The sequence below is a fragment of the Crassostrea angulata genome, chromosome 8, assembly GCF_025612915.1.
Source record: "Crassostrea angulata isolate pt1a10 chromosome 8, ASM2561291v2, whole genome shotgun sequence".
In the NCBI taxonomy this organism is placed as follows: Eukaryota; Metazoa; Mollusca; class Bivalvia; order Ostreida; family Ostreidae; genus Magallana; species Magallana angulata.
In genome coordinates, this window is record NC_069118.1 from 6,412,424 (window position 1) to 6,435,687 (window position 23,264).

Sequence of the window (23,264 nt, forward strand, 5' to 3'; positions counted from 1 at the left end):
AACAATTAAATTCTTTTTCCAACTCTTTTTAACCAAATGGCAGAGCAGGCCCATGTGCTTCCGCTTCTTGCCTGGCCTGGGCGACTAACATTATAACACATATTGTTCTTTTCCATGTTTGATTATAATTCTTATCAATTTGCTGGACACTATATTATGAACTTCTTTAATTTTTTTTCATATGGTGATAGCCCAATTATGAAATAGCAACTGCTCTTTTGAACTGCGCAAGATTTGCTTTTTTTTTTTTTTGGTTTACTTTGGACGGCATAAAAATTTTAAAGAAAATTTAATTAAAAAGCAACGAAATATTTGTAAACATGAATACACAAGTTTTAATCACAAAAATAAATAATTACATTCACAGTCATTCAGATCTCTCACCACTCCTGACATTAGTCTTCTCTCTCACACCACTAAAATCCGGGAAATTCTTCCTCTCTGGTTTATACATTTGGACGGATCTCTGAGAGTTAGTGCATAAGATGGGCTAAAACTACGTTTATCAAGAATACAGGAGCTTTTAAAAGTTCAAATATACACACTTTTGTGTATAATAATGTTTTTGATTGAACATTTTTCTTATTCGTTGTTAAAAAAAAATTAATTACAACTAATTACAATTTACGTTAAAAGTTTCAAGACATAATCAATAATCCAATCAACAGTTTCATTGATGAGCTCTTTCATTCTCATGGTTCGCGTGATTATATTGCACCAGTGACAAAGTGTACCTTTCATAAGACTGTGCAAAATCAAAGTTTTTCATCGGACAAGACGAAATGGAATAATGTGGTCACTGGTTAGATAGAACACATTTTCAATGGCGTGCAAATCCGTCGATTTGTACTCCTCAAAATAAACAGTTCATCAATAAGTTCATATTAAGACATCATCAAGTTTTTTTTTGATGAATTTGAGTGCATTTCCAAGTCCAGCAGAATGAAAATGGCATAAGGGTGACAACTCTGCTGTATAGTATGTTTCTTGAAATAGAGTTGTCTTTCTTGGTCTTCAATAGAATCTGACCTGTAAAATTCATGAAGAAAGTCGTGTTTAGAAAATTTAAGTTCAGTAGGCTACTATATCTACAGCTAAATTAAATGTTGTTTGCATTTTCCTGTTTAAGGATAATAAATATGAGGTACTTCAATAACTGACCTTGGAATAGACAGGACGTGGCTAGCAGGGTTTGAAGGGAGGACGTCCGGAGACTGAGCCGGAGACGTTACTGACGCGTGACGTAGTGGTATGTCCCATCCGACTGGACACGGTGCTTGCATTGGACAACCGACCTGTCAATCAGAGAACAAATATTTCAATCTCCAAAAAACAACATCAAATGGGCATGAAAGGAGACTGGATGATCAATAAATCAACCGTCAGATCTGCCTTAAACTTTAAACATGATATTCTTGGCCATTAACTATCATTCAGTAAAGAAAAAATTTAAATATTTTAACTTTATAATTTGAACATTTTCCTTTATCTCTATACTGAGTTCTTCATCTAAAGGAGGTAAATATAGCCTTTAATGGCCACACCCATTAAGCCCTCTTAATATCAATATCATATTGAGAAGAACAGAGTAGATCAGTCTGATACAAGTCATTATCCAGTCTGTTGAATGTGGTTACTTGTATCTTCTTTATAAAATTTCAATGTTAAAGATAGTAAAATAAGACTATCGCATTGGTTTATTCCATTCAGTTTATATTTATCATTTTATTTTGACGAAACAATTAAAACTGAAATTTTGTTTTGTTTTCTTACAATAAGCAATTCCAATTGGAATAACAATGTTTGGCATTTAAATCAAACCATGCATAATTTAAACATTTGCACACGTTTAAAAATGACATTGTTTACATAATAACAGACAAATAATCTGTCATCCTTTATAAAGTCAATTCCATTGAAAAGAGACAATAACAATGCACAAAAACATATTTTTTTAAAACCATGCCGTTTATATATACATGCACACTCAATTTTTATATTTACTTTAAAAAATCAAATGCAAGAGTACCAGTATTTTTTGTAACTAAACTTTCAAATGTAGGACTTCAGAAGCAATGTTTAAATATGTTTGTCTGATCACCATCTAAGACTTTTAGTTCAGTATAAAAAGAATGATGTATGTATTATGTGAATTAATGATAGCTTTATATTGATCCAGGATTTCAGACTGAATCCAAGACCTCCCACTGTTTCTATTGCATGGTTAAACACAAACTAATGTTAAGTTCAAACTCTGATTATCATATCAGTAAAGATCTGTCTAATTCTAAAGTTATTTTCCTTTGAGAAATATTAACCTCTTATACTTTATATACATAGCATACATAGAATTTTATACTTACTCCTGCCTAAAATAAAACAGTCATCATTTATTACATGCCATAATTACATAAATATCCTAGACTTCATTGAAAAAAACACCCTGTGTTTTGATTGGTAAATTTTTATGGGGTAAATTCAAATTTTAAATGTATTAAGTATTAAGGAGGCCGATTTGGGTTTTTTTGCGGAAAAACTACAATAGCATAACTCTTTATTTTTTAACCATATGTAATTTAAACCAACTCTAGTTTATATGCGAAGGTTCATGAAAATCGACCGTCTGGTTCTTTTTAGGGACCATCTCAAAATAGAGGTACATTTACTATAGGAATATATAGGAAACTGTCATTTTCCGCACATCAAAGCAGTTTTAAAACATAGGTAATCATAGATTACTAAGCTCACCGAGACAGAGCATCACCCTTATGAGACATCACCTTCATAAGACCACCTTTATCATTTTATATGAAAATCATACTTTATGATCTTGGATATTCATGGATTCTGTTTTGACAAAATATCGTATATCATCTGATAAATTTTTTTATGATAATCATATGTTAATATGTTAATCAATACAATTATGATATAAAATTAAATATTGCATCATGTCATATTTCTAATATAATATATATCATATAATAAATAAAATACCGTAATAAACAATAATGAGATTTGATATTGTAACGTATGATATGACATTGTATTGTGTTATACCTTATTGTATTTGATCACATAATACAATATCATAAAATATAATACAATATAGTATCATATTACAATATCATATTACATAATACATCATAACACTGAAACATGATATTATATTGTATAATATAGAATGACATTGTATTGAATGACACTGAAACACATTTGATACATTATATGATATTATATCATATAATACAATATAATTTGATTCCAACATTGTATCTTATCAAATGATACAATATTATGTGATATGGTAAAATATTATAAAATACATTATTATATTATACATATTGCATCATATGACACAATAAAATATATTACAATATTATATAATACAATTTCATGTGATATTATATAAATAGTGCCTGTTTGGGAGGGTAACAGTTGAAATTGACACCCCGAGAAAACCATTGTCAACCGACGCGAAGCGGAGGTTGACAATGGTTTTCGAGGGGTGTCAATTTCAACTGTTATCCTCCCAAACAGGCACTATTTATTTTGTTATACTGAATGTCTTTTTTAAAATTTTTAAGAAAATTTTACTGCTTTTATATAGGAATAACGTGAATTCTACAGCGAACCGTACGCGCATAATTTTCGCGCATGTAACATTTTTTAATGTTACCCGTTGCCAAGTGCGTTGCTAACGCTGAGGGTAATAGTAAATATTATTAACTGCGTCTTAACCAATCAGATTTCAGTATTTAACATGAAAGTATAACAAGATAATATATCATATAAACCAATATCATATCATACAATATCGTATGATACAATATTATATATTACAATATCATATAATACAATTTCATGTGATATAATTCTATATTACTGAAACCAATATCATATTATACAATATTGTATGATACAATATTATAGAATATACAATATTGTATCATAGGATACAATATAATATTTAGCAATATCTTATGTAATTGTATCATGTGATAAAATAATAAATTAAAAATACAATATAATATTATACAATATTGTATCATAATATACAATACTATACATAACAATATCATGATACATAATCATATCATAAAATATCAAATAAATTGATACAATATCATATCGTATCGTATAACTTTTTATAATATAACATATGATATCATATTGTATCATATCAAACAATATTGTTTCATATCATACAATACTTTATCATAGGAATCATGTTATATCATTTATCAACAAACACATCTATCTATCGAGCTGGTTTGAGTGAGGTAGGAGATTTCTTTAGCATCCTTGATAATGGAGATCAGGCTCTGCTTCTGAAGCAACCTCTGCATTTAATTTATAATAAAGTTAAATCAACTATGCAAGCTATCATCTATAAAACATGTGACCTGTTCCAAAAAACTAAACCTCATCCAGCATCCGAAACCTATGGCTCAGATTCAGCATTCAAGCCCATCAGGTGCATTTGTATCATAAGACGCATCATCCATGCAATTTTGGTGAAGTTTGGACCAGTAATAACTAAGATATCATCATCAGAGGGCACTAGCAATTAAAACCTTAACTTCCTCCAGCATCCGCAACCTATGGCTCAGATTCAGCATCCATGCCTGTCAGGTGCATCTGTATCATAAGACACACCATCCATTCAAGTTTGGTGAAGTTAGGACCAGTAATAACTAAGATTTATTTTTTAGCATCCTTGATAATGGAGATCAAGCTCTGCATCTGAAGCTACAGTACCTCTGCGATTCATTCATATTACAGTTAAATCAACTATGCAAGTTTGAAATAGTACTATCATCTATTAAACATGTGACCTGTTCCTAAAAACTTAACTTTATCCAGCATCCGAAACCAGACTATGCATTCAAGCCTGTCAGGTGCATCAGTATCATAAGACACACCATCCATGGAAGTCTGGTGAAGTAAGGACAAGTAATAACTAAGATATCATCATCAGAGGGCACCTGTTTCAAAAACTTTATTTAACCAGCTCTTAAAACCTTAACCTCCTCCAGCATCCGAAACCTATTGCTCAGATTCAGCATTCAAGCTTGTCAGGTGCATCAGTATCATAAGACGTACCATCCATACAAGTTTGGTGAAGTTAGGACCAGTAGTAACTAAGATATAATCATCAGAGGGCACCTGCAACAAAAACTTAACCAGCTCTAAAAACCTTAACCTCTTCCAGCATCCGAAACCTATTGCTCAGATTCAGCATTCAAGCTTGTCAGGTGCATTAGTATCATAAGACGCACCATCCATACAAGTTTGGTGAAGTTAGGACCAGTAGTAACTTAGATATTGCTATCAATGGGCACCCGCAACAAAAACTTTAACCTGCTCCGAAAACCTTAACCTCCTCCAGCATCCGAAAAGTATAGCTCAGATTCAGCACTCAAGCCTGTCTGGTGCATCAGTATCATAAGGCACACCATCCATGCAAGTTTGGTGAAGTACAGACCAGCAGTAACTAAGATACTGCTATCAAAGGGCACCTGCAACAAACACTTTAACCTGGTCCAACAACCTTAACCTCCTCCAGCATCTGAAATTTAGGACCCAGATTCAGCATCCAAGTCTTTCAAGTCCATAAGTAGGTCCAGATGCATCATCCATGCAAGTTTGGTGAAGATAGGACAAGTAATAGCTTTGATACAGGACCTGCAACAAAAACTTTAACCAGGTCCGGATGCCGACGCCGACGCCACCGCCGACGCCGACGCCGAGGGTATAGCATAAGCTCTCCTTGACTTCGTCTCGGTGAGCTAAAAATACTACAATAGCTTTTTTTCTCAAATTGTTATATATGATAAGTAATATCATTTCCTACCTTATATGTAAAAAACACAAAATTCTACCGTCTGGTTTTTAGTGGGGGCCATCTCAAAATATTAAAATGCACCAAATTTTGCTATATATTTGGATCATCACGAATAATGATTGGTATAATGGATTCATTCCAAAAATGAGGAAAATATCCTCGAGGATAGCATCATTCTGTATATAAAATTTCAACAGCGTACAAGTTTTACTTTTTCTTTTATGTTATTTCTTATAACGTACTCCTACAAAGCTTCATTTTATCATAACGTCATAAAAGCGCAATGGCAATGCTCCCCTACCGCACAACGTAAAAATCGTGTTAAAAATAAAAATTTCCTTTAAAAATTTAAATATTTTTATTTGTATTTTGTTTATTGTGTTCAATTTTATAAATGATATCGAAAACAATTCATAAGAAGTATAAAACAACTGTATTATATTAGAATGCGCAAAAACAGGCGCAATGCAAACTAAAGTCGGCCTCCTTAAATGAAACTGTAATCCTGCTAACTGTATTATCAAAGTGACTTTTTTCAATTTCATTCTAAACATTCAAAAAAAGAACCCTCAAAATCATCTTTATTCAGATGAGATGGAAGTGAAGGGAGAGAACTGTTGACTTACTTCCTACACTTCGGTCAGACAACTGGCTGTCTAACTGGGTGTGGAGTTTCTCCAGGTCAAAGGTCGTGAAGGACTTCTGGGATGCCTTCTCCTTGGTTTTGGGGGGTTTGGGATTCTCAGTGACTGTCTGACTAGGTGTGCCTGTCATGAGACCATCAGGGAAGTACCGATAGGCTATCCTCATTCCTACAGAAACAACAATGTATACATTTAATCTCATTGGATGGCACAGTGACATTGTTACTCTAACTAGATAAACCATCATTTATCATAGGGTACAGTTTAGCTATCCTTACGTCCAAAGAAACAATACATCTAATCCCTTGTATGAGATGTAAACACTTATTACACATATAAATAATGTTTAAAGTTATGATTATACTCTCAATCCCACAGGAACACCAGTTCATACACGTATAATCTGACAATAATTCCCCTTTATTTATATACCATACTAGTTATTATAATCAATTAATACATAATGAAACTGGAATTGTGATGACGGAGAGAGAAAAAACAGTTCATCAAATTGTCAGATATTTAAGTCAGCAGATTCTAATTATTCCTGTTATAGCACAGATATCATAATGTATGTCTGACCTCCAGATAATAAGAACAGGTTATCGTAGCCGCGCTGTACCAGGGTCGTGGCTGCATTTGGTCCCAGTCGTTCGTCTTCGTCATATATAACTATGATTTTTCCTGGCTGGTTTTTCTGACAATTGTTAAGGCTCCATCATTATTCTCAAACCTCAATTACCTAATATTTGTTGTTCATCAAGAACATATACATGGCACAAGCTAAGTGGTTAATAATTACCAGTATGATATAGCAAACTGAGCTCTTAGCATTACATATTCTGGTAAAAACAATTCAGCAAGTATATATTTATATACGAAATTGCTTGAAAATCGAGAACTTTTGACTTTCACACCTAAGAATGATGAATATTCTAATAGGAATTGCATGAACCTTTCCAATCGCCCTAAAAGCTAATCTTGTAACATGAACCGTTCATACTGCCCTACAAGCTAAGCTAGTCATATAGTTCTGCTAGTCACACAACAAAGGATACAAATGCTAGCATGTCTTTAGATTCGTAGTTGGTGGCCCTGGATAACATTGATGTCGGGTAATTTTTTGCTGCAAAGATAAAGAAAGCATGAACATTCATGCATAAATATAAAATTCTAGCACTTCAAATTATGAAATACTGCAGTTCATCTTGCATTTCATTAGGTATTTAAACAGAAAAAGTATATCCCTGTTATAACAAAAGAGAATGAATAATGCTGTCTCTGTAACTTTCTAACAAGATCAGACTTGGTCAGAAATTTCCTAAAAACTGTCAGTATACGCACAAAAACACATACGCCAACTTATCTACAAACAGAACCAAAAGACGTTATTGCCAATATAATAAAATGATCACTTTGACACATACCAAAAAAACTATAACATATACGGAGAAATATTTGCCCCATATCTTATTTTCACACCTTTTGCCTTCTTTGTCAGTGGGCGAATATAAGACTGGGCAAACTGAAATGTCTCAAATTATTGATCTCTTTTTTAACACACTGTGTCTGAAAACGTTCACAACCGGGTGTAATAGTTTGCAAGTGTAGAAACTTAGCGCAAATAAAACGGGGGCAAAAATAACCCTGTAAACAGTAGATAAAAATGTCCACTGACCTGTGATGATGTGGCAGTCCTCAAAGGAGTCTGTGTCCCTGATGTCCAGCAATAGATACGGACAGCTGAACTGTTCCACCTTGGAGGGGGCCTGGGGTGGCCGTGCAGAATCTATCTCCCCCACCCCCTTCACAACTCTGGAGTATGAAAATATTGACGTCTTAATGTATGTACTTATAGCTTGGATAATGTAAATATTGACCTCATACATTAAACTATGTTCTTGAAGCAAAACTTAACACCAACAAGACACCAATCTATTACTATAAATTTCTTATTAATGCCTGTACGCAGTTCCCAAATTCCAACACTTTGAAACAAAGACAATATAAAATTGTAAAACTTTTGTTGATAAATGTACTAATAAACTTTACTATTGTCAGAAAAAATAAAAGCAAGAATTTAAAACCTGTGAGGAATGGGTATGAAAGTTTTAGGCAAAGATTAAACTAAATATTTTCAAGACAAACATTTAAATTCTACTTTTCTGAATCTAATTACCGATAATAATAAAAAATTTAAAAAGGCACATTACTATACTAAAAACTTCTCTAACATATGTATCTGAATACAATGTCCTTCAATGATTTATTTTTATTGATGCACATTTATTTGTTCTGCATTTATTTTCTTCAAAATCAATGATTCTTATTTCAAACACCGTAAACTCTTGAATAGAACTTGATTCACATTTATCTGAATTATTTCAGCCATTTTCCCTCGACGAAAATGCTCTACAGAGACCTCTATCCCTGACCGTCTTACCCCTGAAGTGTTGACCTGGCCCCCGTACGGGGTCCATCACCGTAGTCCCCCTCAGTGACCGCCAGTGAGGGGGCGGGGCTCCCCCTCTGTATGTGCTGAACCTCCAGATCAGCCGTGTCTGGCCGATCAGTGTAATTACCATTACCTGTTGAAATCAATCAACTCGTCAAAATAAATCAAATCATTAACAGTCAATGTAAATATTACAACCTAATGCAGCGATTTCAAGTAGATAATTTTTTCATTAAGCATACTCCACCAAGATATTTTTTAGAATAGAGCATAATCCAACAAGATGATACAAATACATCATCACATTCTTAGTGAGATTTAGGGAGTCTTTAAAACACCCTCAAAGACTGACAACCACTCTTGAGTTTTGGTTACATTGATTGAGAACAGTTTACTGAAGTTTTTCTCCCACAAAGACTTGATTTACGAGAGATTTACTTTTTTCTGTGTATCGATAGAACAGCTGTCTGAGTATCTCAGGTAAAAGAATCATGACATTGCAATATGTAACATTAATAAGGAGATACCCTGGATACAGGATAGTTACCTATTGTAGACTGTGTGCTGTTCCTGGCCTCATACTCAGCCACTTGTGCAATCTGAAAACACAACAGAAATCTTGATTCACCTATAATTTCTTTTTTTACACAGTATTTTATTTTCTTCATGATATGTTTGAGATCAAAACAAAAATATTTAGAAATAAGGCTACATTTGGATTTTAATGGAACTATTACCTTCTAGTTTAGATTTGAACCTTTTACTTTACATGAACCCCATATTTACAACTACCAGATGTGTAAAAGGTTCTTATTTCTTTCTTTTTCTATTGAAACTTAATATTGATTTAAAAGGACACGAGGATTTCTTAATTTGAAACTGTTACTTTCTGTATCATAAGTACCAGTATCAGATTTAAACATTAACTTACTTATGTGTACAATAACTTACTTATGTGTACAATAACTTACTATTCTGTACAATAACTTACTATTGTGTACAATAACTTGCTTTTGTGTACAATAACTTAATACTGTGTATAATTACTTACTATTCTGTACAATAACTTACTATTGTGTACAGTAACTTACTATTGTGTACAATAACCATTCTGTACATCAATAACTTACAATCATGTACAATAACTAACCAGAAGTACAATAACATACTATTCTATGCAATAACTTACTACTGTGTACAAGAACTTATCATTCTGTACAATAACTTACTATTCTGTACGTCAATAACATACTATTCTGTACAATAACTTATTATTCTGTACGTCAATAACATACTATTCTGTACAATAACTTACTATTCTGTACGTCAATAACATACTATTCTGTACAATAACTTACCAACTGTACAAATGTGGTGACCTTCATCCGTTTGAAAACTTCATCTTTTTTAAATCTGTAATCTGCAATTAAAACAATAGCTATTTTAACTTATTGATCTCATAAAGCATGTAAAAAACCCAAACCAATACTGCACAGAACATGTGTCTGGTTATAACAGTATACATTTTATTCATAAAATAAAGACTCAAGTGTGTTTCAATCTATTTCAATCATTCAAAACTGAAGACTGGGTGGCTGCTGATCTCATGCTGTGGGAGAAAAGCTGCAAGGACTAACAGTCCTCAGTGAATGGTCAGTATCAAGGTCCCTAGTTACACCGCTATTGATCGGACAACCAGTGTTTATACCATTGACCTAATTGAATATTCATTATTGGAAATATTGAAATAAGAAACACTTTATAATCAACAAATTAGTGAATACTAAAGAAATAGTCTATATGTTTCAAAAGTGTAAGTAAATAAATCAAAAAGCTGCAAATATCAAACATCAATGAACAACACTTGTGATATAGCTTCTTCTCATTTTATTGATGGTATATAGAATTAAATCAACTTTTCACGATCCAGTTAATTAACCGTTGATCTCATTAAATAAACAAACCATGGCCTGACTGGTTTTTGGTCCACTTAAACTGACCTCTTCATGGAACAGCTAGCTGACATATGACTATACAGTTGGGTTAGATTGCCACTTTGTGGCTGCATTAGCTAACTTTTGTGATATAGTTTGGTAGGTTTTAATCTACCTTAGCTATTTTTCCTTTTCATAGCCAAAGAATATTGAGCTTGACTCAGTCTGGGGCCGTATAACTTAGAGTTCACTTTTGATTTTAGCCTTATAAACTGAACAGTATACCCTATTAAAAGTGAGACTGAGATCATAAGTGAAATTGTCTAGTTAGGTCCAATAAGCTAACCTTTTCTACAAAGTAAACCTCTTTTTAGACTAGAAATCGACATAGTTGACTTCTTTGTAGTGTAGCTAGCTATACAGATGAGCTCTTTATAGTAAAGCTAGTTAAATAGTTGATTCCTTTATGTTTAGCTAGCTACTTAACCTCTCTATGGAATAGCTTGTTAAATAGCTGACCCCTTTATGGTTTAGATAGCTTCATAGTTAACCTCCAAATGGTATTCCTTGCTATATAGCTGACCCCTATATGGTATATCTAGTTATATAGCTGACCTACAGCTGTTTTTGTGGACCTTAGGGATGGGACGATCCACCGATGCACCGGTGCATCGCGGTATTTATTTTGACGATATTTGGATCGATACATTTACCATTAATACAACGATACCTTACCGAACTTTTTTTAATTTTTCAAAAATATCCGAGCTTCATATATCGGCTATTTTTAGTCCGCGCGCCTAATATGAAAGTACAAAGATGGCGGAAAACCTCGTAAAGTTGTCAAAACTGTTAGGAAGCTAAATATGGAGTGTGGAAAAAATTTGGAGTACTTGTTTATGAAAAACTAGTGTACACGAGACTAAAGTAATTTGTAAATTGTGCAACGCTCATTATGAATATAACAAAATAACTTTGGACATGCGGTAATACATCGGCAGGTTGAATAAATTTTAAACTTTTATTCATGTTTTCATTTAATTGCAATGTATCGTGATATGTATCGTATCGCACCTCATGTATCGTGATATGTACCGAATAGGCTCAGTACAGTATCGTCCCAGCCCTAGTGGACCTGATGGTATAGCTTGCTATATAGCTGACCTCTTCATGGTACAGTGTATTGCTAGCTATACAGCTTGTTTTTGTCACGGCCTAGTTTTTGGACCTCTGAATGCTGAAGTCATCATCCTCGGCCAACAATAAATAAGTTCTACAGAGAGTCAAAATTTGGGCTTCAGAACCACAAATTCTAGACCAGCTTACTTTTGATCCCAGTCTCACAATAATTACAAAAGGAATAAGCAGTTCAAACAAAAGCAAGCTGGTACAAGTTTTATGGTTCCTTTGCCAGTTTCCTAACTTTTAACTTTGAAGTTGAATTCTCCTCTAACTTTCTAATTCATATAAACTTCCATTGTTAAGATGCCCCCCTCCCCTTCAACCAACGAAAACCTTATAATGGTCAACTTGAAAAGCAAGTGTACATAATTACCACACCATTTTTATTACATACTGATCACTCTTGAATAAGCTGAGATTGTTAACTTTGTCTGGTCAACAAGAGATGTACAATTCATTTTCTTTATTGTTTCTTTTTTCCTTTATTCTTTTATGTTTGAAAACTCTATCAAAAGCTTCAGAGGGATAAAATTTGTTTGAGACTTTATTGATTTGATAGTTAAAACAACTTAACCCTGGCAGCTTTAAAAATATAATTTAACAATAGCACTCAATAGTTTTTAAGGTTCTGCCTTTAGTTTTTGAAAAATGCATCAAGGAGCGTGAACAGACTGTAAAAACATGTTTGAAATATGCTGATCAGATACATATTTGGCACTCAATAATTCAATACAGGTGCAATAAAATTCTTTTTCAATCAATAGCTTGGATATAAAGGAGAAAAGTGAAATCCTTCATAATGTCCTTGAATCGATAAAAACCCCCACTGTCTTTAGAGAGCATTAAGAATATTTAATATTAGGAACTCTGTGTAAAAATGTCTACCCTGGCCCCTCACAGGGGGGAGTTCAATTCTTCCATTATGTCCAAAGACATTGCATCAAGGAACATTTCTCTATCACTTGTTGCAAAGGTTAAGTCAATAAACTTTTTCTCTAAGTCAATAAACATTTCAAATAAATTCATGAAGAGATATGAACTCTCTATAGCCGGCTCTAGTTCCCCTAGGTATGTACGACCATTGTTTCTGAGGTCTTTTAAAAAAGCAAAGAAACACCCCCGAACACCTGTCAATTTCTATGTGAATATTGATCTTATTGACAATGTAAACTTTTACATATGTATGTAAATGGAAATTATTGGTTGCATTCAACATGAGGTTTTTTTTTTTTTAATTTTCTAAAAATAAAAATTGTGGCAATTAATTTATAAATGACCACAATTACAAATATATATAATAATATACCAAATAAATTAAAAATGCAAAATTTTTTTAACAACAACCAGAAAAAATAATGAACTGTATAGAATATTCCCACAGTAAAACAACAAACTTGAAAAATTGCAAATGTGTGTATCATTATCTAAATAAACCTGGGAAAATATAGCCTCTACAATTTTCCTACCTTTTTCAGCATCCTTAATAATTTCAAACAACTGAAGACGATTTTCCTTGAAAAGTTTTGGCCTTATAGCCGGTAAACGGGGAGAAAAGATGCTAGAATTATAATCCGCAGGGTTTCCTTTCTTTGGCATTTTGAATTGAAGAGTTCCTATGTACAGGTATAACAAAATGTTTCTCTGATGTATGTTGTAATTAATCCCGGATTAATTACTTCACCACTGCATCATAAAATATCTACCTCCATGATAAAATATTTCAGTGATCCAAAGTTTTGATGAAAAACATCAATAGCTGTGTATTAATAATGTATATTGTTAACCTATTAGCCACGAGTTTCCATTGAAATTTAATTGCAGCGCAAGAGCGTCAGTTTCCACATGTCAATATTGTTACCAGGGAGGAAATCCGACCAATGGCGAAAGGCGACACTTTCATTACCACTGCATAAAAGATTTTCTCTTGAGTCAACACAAGAAAAGACATTCAAACAAACAGCATAATGTTAAGATATAAAGCCTTAATCTACTGTTTAGCATTATCAAATAAAACTTAGCTTTATATACGAGTTAATTCTAGGGACCCCAGCACTCTACACATTCAGGTATTTGATTAAGCGGCGAGGATATTTTACGTAACTCACTCACTGAAACGGTTTGAAACAGATCAAAGTTATTAATCACTTCTCAATAGCGGTCATAAGAGGATATTCATCTTAATCAAATACTAAGCTATGGATATTAGGAAGATTACCAAACCCATAGACATAGAAATTAAAGTTCCAGGGGCTGGTCTAATACATAAGTTCATTCTGTTACACTTTTCGCTACACAATACAGAGGAGATATACCCTTTAACACGAACAAAATGGAAACTATTAAAGTCAGACTACCCCAACAGCTTTAAATCCAAAAGACTGTGGTTTTCCTAATGGAATATGAGACATTCTAGAATATACATGTACATTAGCAATTACTTGCAAATTTCCATTATAAAATGGCAATTACTTGTAAATTTCCATTATATAAAGCTTTTAGTTTCTTTAGCTTTTATATTTATCTATAAAACAGATTCAAAATGGATAAAAAAAAAATTCATGTGCGATTATGATTATTTAGAATGTAAACTAAAATGAAGCAAATTTACTTAGAACTTATTTATGTAATTATTGAAATATTTTTTTTATTTAATTCCTCATGCAATTATTTTATTCCATAAAAAAATCTCAGTAAAATATTTTTTCAAAATACATTTTAAACATCTTCTGTGAAATAAATCTGGCATTTTTTGGCCCTTTGGAGATATAGCTCCAAAGTAATTTATGAGCAGTGTCAAATTTCCTTTGCATTTCATCTATGATGTAAAATAAACTTTCAATAATCATGATAATGGAATTTCGTTCTTGGGGAACCAACATGACTACACACAATATATCACTAACAAATACTAATTTAACTACAGTACTTTTGCATCAAAGTGACATACTGATTATTCAGACGATAAAGTACATGTCTTACTAGTTTTAGTGTTTATTAGAGAAATAAACTCTGATTTTGAAGACAATAATGCCACAGTACCAAAAGCCATGAAATGGAGTTATATTATTCAGACTCTAAATTGAATGACTTTTATCATAAATTACATAACAAAGTCCTGTGATGGACATTATACCTGGAATAAGTACATTCATGTTAAGATGTATGTAATGCACAAACTGCGGTTGAATGAAGAGAGGATAGCTTCAATATGAGACTAGTTTTATATTACTGACCAATGGAAACAAAGCATTGTTGCCAAGATTGACCCTTAATTGATATGATTATTGATCATCCACTCGTAGTTTACAGATTAACTTTGAAGTACAGTGGCATTGTGTAGGAATCAAAATATCTAGCATTACAATCCCAGTACTCACTAATTAACTATAAATCAATGTTTAACTGCATGGTAGAAAGTTTCACTTGTAAGTCACTCAATGCTCAAACATTAAACTGTACCAATTTGAAGGAATTTTTGTAACTGTATACATGCAGAGTCATTTTTGTCCTTGTAATCACTTGCAAACGGTTTCGCCCCATCTTGAATTCACTCAAACATAGATGTGTTTATATAGAAAGAAAAAGCCTTAAATTTGCCCACTGACAATGGGGGGAAGGGGCAAAAACAAAATGGGGTCAAATGTTTCCTTGTATATAGTATTTCATAATAAAAATTTGCAACCACACTAAATTGAAACATTTGCATGCTGTAATTAAGCCAGTAAGACAGTCACTGTGATACTGTTTGGACAAACTAGAAAGATGTTGAAGGACAGAAAGATGCACAGAAACTCTGTGAGCCAGATCATTTGAAGGTTGACAGTGTATGAAAATTTTAATCAATAAAACAATTAGATATGCACGAAGTGCAAAGTTTTATTTTGTTTACTTTGTGAAAAATAATTGTAATTTTTACATTTCCTAAAATATTCAGCTAATTGATCATGGGTTTGTTATCAAGGCAAGAAATACACACACAAAAATTAAATATGTCACAGTGGTCAAGTAAACAAATGATAAAAATCTGGAGTTGTTTTGTTTAATACCAGGAAATGCTAGAGGAGAATTTTTATGCAGCTGGAACAAGATCCCAAAGGTGCAATCTGACAATAACAATCCAACAAAATCAAAAACTGGACAGATGCATTCTCAGACTGGAAAGCACTGAGATGGTGACCGCATTTTGTAAGGCGATACCAAGGACTTTGGACAAAGAGACCTGCACAAGACCTCAAGTTTACTGAACAAACTTCTTACTTGAGCCATTCTTTAAATGTGAACTAGATTGCACAAAATGGACTTAACACCTGGACTTAACACCTGGACTTGGGTTAACACCCCTGCTCCTATTTTCCTTTAAATAGGAATGAGCTATGAAATAAAGAGAACTTCAGAGTTTCTTGTTCCGAAATTGGGATTGATTCAAGCACATGATATTTATATGCTATTTTACTATGCTTAATTATAAACTAAAAAAGAAAAAGCCTCTAATCATCTTTTACATTATACAGAGTACAGAAAAAGATGCTATAATTTGCATATTCACTCGCATGAGCATATTGTTTGGATGGTGTCATAATGCTCAAATTAATTACTAAGACAAGAGGCCCATGGGCCACATCGCTCACCTGAACAGCAGTTCCTTGTAACATTACATTTCGTAGCATATGCTTTTTCTATTTTAAACATTGAACCCCTTTCTGGGGACCCAGTAATGGTCCGAGGTTTATGGTTGGCTTGAACAACATAAATAGTAACATAGGAATGAAAATGTGTAGCACTGCGGTGGGACCGCACGTACACAACCTGAAAAACTGAACGTAGAAGAGTTCCACTTCAAGAGGAATAACTCTCAGACTGTACAGAACATTAAGAAAGATAACTCTTGGTTCCACTACATTAGAGTTTACACAATTTGAGGATCCTTGCATAGTAATCTCACAAACTGTAGCATTATAGTTCTCGAGAAGAACTTTTTAAAAACATTTTCAATATATCTTTCTATGTTAAACTTTGAACCCCTTTTGGGGCCACAGTATTAGTCCAGTGCTAAAGTTTTAATTATTTGGAATCTACATTATTTAAGGATGCTTGCATAGTTATCTCACAAGCTGAAGCATTATAGTTCCCTAGAAAAAGATTTTTCAACATTTTCCCTCTATATTTCTATGCTAAACTTTGAACACCTCTTGGGGCCCCAGTATTAGATTGAGGTCACGGCTTTTATAATTTCGAATCTACACTATTTGAGGGTGCTTACATAGTTATCTGACAAATTGATGCATTGTAGTTCTCGAAAAGAAGATTTTTAAACATTTTCCATATATACCGGTACTTCTACATTTAACTTTAAACCCATCTTGGGTCCCTAGTATTAGTCCAGGGGTCACTATTTTAAAACTGTCGAACCTTCATTATCCAAGGTTGTATGCATGATAGTAATCTCACAAATTGAAGCATTGTAGTTCTCGAGAAGAAGATTTTTTAACCTGTTACCTTTATATTTCTATAATAAACTTTGACCCCATCTTGGGGCCCCATTATTGGTCCGGGGGTCACGATTTTACGAATTAGGAATCTACATACCGTAATCCGGTGAATATAATACGCAGTAGTGTACAATACGCACCCCCCACTTTGGGCTTGAAAATGGTGAAAAAAAGCTTGTTGGGATGTATAATACGCATCAAAAAAATTGACCAAACGGTAATCCTGAGTATCAACAAAGCAGTTATACTTTGTATGCACGCTCAACTTCATCGCGGGAATACGCTACCGGAAATAAGAAAAACACAATATTTTCTTAGACACGGATTTATTGTAACTAATACATCGTGGTTATATCATTATTTCATAATCAATGTTTTAAATAGACCTGTATTAAATATTCTACCGTAAATAAAATCAACCACTTTTAAAAAGCGTTTTATAATTGTTTAGTCATTACAACCCCTGTGTAGTGAAAAACGGGCCGTGTACAGGTATACTGTAGAGATAACGGACCTAATTAAATTCTTAAATGATGCCGATCAAAGTGATCAATTAGAGGCCTGGAACATATTTAAACATGTGCACAAATAGTTGTGTTGTGTATAGTTCACATAGCCTACGGGGAGTGTCTGAGATACCCAAGGTGTCAAGTGTTAGCGGAGGGGGAGCACAACAATGGCTTCAATTAACGGAATAGGTTATAGAATTATTTATAATCATAATTATTTGCAATAAATCAATTAGCATTACATGAAAATGGTTAAAGATGTGTAAGCTGTTTTCAAAGATCAGTTACAAATAACACGTGGCCATCCAAGCCCGCATTCTATTAATAACAGCTGTAATGGCGGCTTACACGGAGATAAAGAATAGGCAGTTCAAATTAATTTTTAAAGGCCATTTTGAAACAGTTTATTTATTAACAGACTTTAAGTATACATTTTCTTTAATTACACGCTATGGCGATCATTTCCTAAGGGTTAAATAATAATATAAATGTGATAATTAAGTAATGTTACGATGAATAGCGGGGTATCGGTCCTGTCTGTGAACAGCATAGGTAATACGGTAGTATGATACTCCGTGCTTCTGCTAGGGAAAAAATATGTCCAAAGCCTATAGGGATGTATAATGCGCACCCCTTTCTCACGGTAAAAAATCCTAGAAAAAAAGTGCGTATTATATTCACCGGATTACGGTAAGCGAAGGATGCATGCATAGATATTCCACTAACTAAAACATTGTAGTTCTTGAGAAGAAAATTTTTAAACTTTTCCTTTGTTTTTTAAAATGTTTAAATTTTGAACCCCTCTTGGTGCCCATCAATTGTCCGGGAGTTACAATTTTTTGAATCTACATTATTTAAGGATGTAAATGTATGCATAGTAATATCCCAAACAGTTGCACGATGGTTCTTGAGAAGATTTTAAAACATTTTCCTATATATGTTAAAATCTAAACCCCTCCTGGGGCCCCACTTTTGGTCGGGGGGGACGATTTTTACAATCTTCACTATATATACAACCTTTTGTGTATGTATTGTTATTTTTAGTGAAGTGGTTCTTGAGAAAAAAATATTTAAACATTTTTCATATGTAGTTCTATGTTAAATTTTGATCCCCGCCTGGGGCCCCAGTTTTGGTCCGAGGGTCACGATTTTTACAATTTAGAATCTTCATTATACATACAAGCTTTTGTGTAAATATTGGCATTTCTGGTGCAGTGGTTCTTGAGAAGAAGATTTTTTAAACATTTTCCTATGTATTTCTATGTTAAACTTTGAACCCCGCCTGGGGCCCCAGTTTTGGTCCGAGGGTCACGATTTTTACAATTTAGAATCTTCACTATATATACAAGCTTTTGTGTAAATATTGGCATTTCTGGTGCAGTGGTTCTTGAGAAGAAGATTTTTTAAACATTTTCCTATGTATTTCTATGTTAAACTTTGAACCCCGCCTGGGGCCCCAGTTTTGGTCCGAGGGTCACGATTTTTACAATTTAGAATCTTCACTATATATACAAGCTTTTGTGTAAATATTGGCATTTCTGGTGCAGTGGTTCTTGAGAAGAAGATTTTTAAAGACATGCACCCTATACTCACTGTTTCGCAATTATCTCCCTTTTGAAAAGGGCTGTGCCCTTTATTTTAACAATTTATAATCCCCTTTCCATAAGGATGCTTTGTACCGAATTTGGTTAAATTTGGCCCAGTGGTTTTTGAGAAGAAGTTGAAAATGTGAAAAGTTTACAGACGGACGGACAGACGGACGGACGGACGGACGGACGGACGGACGATGGACAACGGGTGATCAGAAAAGCTCACTTGAACCTTCGGTTCAGGTGAGCTAAAAAACAAATGAAAATTGATTTAAAGAAACTAATACATGTATGTACATTCCAACTCCCTACTACCATCAAAACTATTCTCCAAAGAAAGCCAATGATTTATCTATTTTAAAACAAAGCCTATATACATGATATACTTGAACATGCTTGCTCACTCTGTTACAAAGAAGGACAACTCTTTCTTCAGAAAGTCTGAGACATGGTGATTACAAGTAGTTTGTGTACAAGGGGAATGTCAATTAAGGGTCCTTGATACCCTGTGACTTTTACTTTTTAAGACAGTACGTCATATCATGGCGATTTCAATTAACCCTCTGAGAAACTGCATGTTTATGTCACAAAATCTGAGTGTCTATCTCTGTAATGCAATACATGTATATGGTTATAGCTTTAGTCTACTAACCCACAGGTCCAGAGTTCAAATAAGTAGGGAGTTTTTTAATGAACAGCAATACATTTCCAAAAGTTGATTTTCCAGCCTCCAAACTTGACCACTTTTTTCCTGTCATTTCAAGTCAAATGAATGCTTGAATTCCATATCTTTAAGATAATTTGGACATGTATGAGAAACTCTTTCAGAGGGTGTGGAGGACCATTAACCAGGAGATCTAAAAATCTTTATGAAAATGTACTTACTTTTCCTGATATCTTCAATCTTTTCCATGTATCTAGTGACACTTGCACCTGTAAAATATATTTCAAATCATTTTTAATTGAATTTCAAAGAGTATTCACAATTTCTTTCTGGAATCAATGCGTCAAAAATTCCAACTTGAGTGTATATATTTAAGGTGCATACATGTACTAAGGAGAAAAAATAAGATAAAACGATGGTGTGGAACCAAGCCATATTTTTTCCTCTCCATGTACAATAAGCCACTGGACTTTTATCTTGGATATGCTTAGATTACGCTAAATTGTAAAATGAATTGCTTTCTTATGGACCAAAGGTACTGTCAGACTGCAAGACATATCTCTATATGTCCGTACCGACTACGGTGAGAATTGAGAATCAATATCAATATTTGTCAATATGGCTGATGCTTCATCTACTCATCCAAACATTTCATAATATTTTAAACCAAAATTGCATTCCGTTAGTTCTTAAAATATTTAGAGTACATGTAGTTGCCCTTTGAAATTACTTTTAGAGTAGTTGCCCTTTGAATGAACTATGCATAGATTACTCTCTGGGCCCTCCCATCAATTTTCTGCCTGAAGCAAGGTTTACAGTGATGCACAGATTGACAAATGAAGAAATGACCATGTATTTTTTTTAACGAGGCCGGGTCTAATTTGTTATGCCCTAGATTTTTTAATGAAATTTTTTACATGAATTTCTACTGATATAATTAATATTTTAAGATAGAAAAATAAGACATTTACCATACCGTTTGTTTAAGGGGTCATCTCAAAGTTTGTTAATTTTTAACATAGGACCCTATGGGATTTTGATCAATTTTGCACATTTTTTACAATTTTTTTAAACTTCTGCCCTAGGGATTTCTTTTTCTGTTCTACATATTAAAGTTATTGCTAAAAGGCATCAAATGGTCAAATAAAAAAAACCTTTTACCTCCTGGTTTGTTCAAGGGGTTTTATCAAAGTTGTTTTTTTGTATGCCCAATTTCCCAGTTTGTCAGATAATGGCTATTTTTTATTTGACAAAGGCGGAAATGGTGATCTTTATAGTATGTTTAAAACATTCAGACATATTTAAGTAATAAATAAATATATAACATCATATATTAAGGGTCATTAAAAAAAAATACATGGTTACTGTTTTCGACAATATGATATCAATGTTACGCATCAAACGAGCTATTTTCAACAAATTTCGCTGAATATCGATCTGCAATTGAAACTATCATGCCATGGCGTCAACAAAGCAAAAAGATGACATCACGTACAATACAAATGAAACACTGCGCGAAAGCGTGCGTACTCGTTCTGTACTCGGCCTCGTTAAACAGTATCTTATGTTCAAATTGCAAGAAAAAGAAACTCTGTAATGCTATAAATATATTGCAGCTTGCTGGAACACTGGGTAAAATCTAATTTTTACCATGAAAAAAAAAATTAGATTTTAGCCAGTGATGCAGTTTTAAATTTGGAAACCATCTGCTGGAAAAATGAAATGGATGTATTATTTTTTCACTCCTCAGTCTCCTGTGTAAACCCCCCCCCCCCCTTCCTCTTACATAGCACAAGATGGAGGTAGGAACTTTAAATAGTGTGGTTTTGTTATACATAGACCCCTTCACAGTAATGTGGTACTGCTCTTTTGCAGGGCAAAATAATATAGTTTGGTGAAATATGGTGTAACATCAATTGTTTCATTTATGTCATTTAATTACCTACTAAGTAAAACTTTGGTAAAGTATATGAATTTGTCCCGCAAATGAGCAGTACCGTAATTATTGAGAAGGGGTCTATTAGACAAAAATTTACAAAATAAGATTTCTGAAATCTGAAATTTGGAAAACTGTAAATACATATAAATCATAGATGATATATATAAATAAGTTTGTGTGATTTCTCAAATAATTTAGATCTATTGTCTTTTTAATGAATGTACATCTTTGTTCAATGAATTTCAACAACTAAAAAACATTCTGACTGATTCACAGGATTCATTCTCATTCTCAACAACCCTTCATAGCAATCATTTATTTTTATTTTTTTTTAAATACCAAACTATACATCAATACTTGACAGAACATTCATTAAAAAGACAATAGATCTAAATTATTTGAGAAATCACACAATCATTGATTTTGTCGTCAATAACATCTAACAAAGCTAAGGAATAGATGCTAGACATCACAGCGATAACTAATATTCCAAGTGTTAAAATGAATATATGGATTTTGCATACTTTGTAATATGTTACATTATGTTACGGCGTTCTTAAATTTACAGTATACATGTGTCTATACATGTAAACTAAAATCGAGGAAATTCGAAACGTCTTATTGAAATCTGGGTATATTTTAAGATTTTCAAAATCACCTTTGCATGTGTGAATGTATATTGTTATTGAATATGCAATAAATAAAAATATATCTAACCTGTATCGATAGTATGCCTAATATGTGCATATTTGGGATTTTCTGGAGTTTTCTTTGAAAGCGGCTGAAATGCAATAGAATACAATTAGGGTTTGTATCTCATGCCTTACAGATTCTCCAATTGTGTTGTTAAACATAAAGGCTATTAAAATTCACGTAAAATTAAAATTAAAGGAATGGTAATACAAACATCGGATTTCTTCGCTTTAGCGGTGCTGACGGCTGACATCTTGAAAACTGTTTGCTTCCGTCACCCCGCGAGATCAAGCACTGAGCTTGCGTCAACACGTTAGC

The 23,264-nt window shown here is 33.2% G+C and overlaps 1 protein-coding gene across 2 annotated transcripts; it reads right to left on the bottom strand.

Annotated features, from left to right (window-relative positions):
• Nucleotides 1-311: 311 nt before the first annotated feature.
• LOC128159093 (centrosomal protein of 41 kDa-like) lies at nt 312-23,254 on the bottom strand. 2 transcript variants are annotated; one of them, XM_052822145.1, is made up of 12 exons: nt 23,161-23,254; nt 22,971-23,034; nt 20,536-20,583; nt 10,306-10,367; nt 9,495-9,546; nt 8,936-9,080; nt 8,171-8,307; nt 7,551-7,618; nt 7,075-7,189; nt 6,475-6,660; nt 1,162-1,295; nt 312-1,029 (listed from the first exon to the last, which is right to left on the bottom strand). In XM_052822145.1, exons 1-11 carry the CDS (start codon nt 23,197-23,199, stop codon nt 1,183-1,185), a joined length of 1,029 nt encoding a protein of 342 aa, XP_052678105.1. In that variant the 5' UTR covers nt 23,200-23,254; the 3' UTR covers nt 312-1,029; nt 1,162-1,182. The 2 variants fall into 2 exon arrangements, with proteins under 2 accessions (XP_052678105.1, XP_052678106.1); XM_052822146.1 differs by lacking the exons at nt 20,536-20,583; nt 22,971-23,034; nt 23,161-23,254 and adding an exon at nt 13,530-14,077.
• Nucleotides 23,255-23,264: the final 10 nt, after the last annotated feature.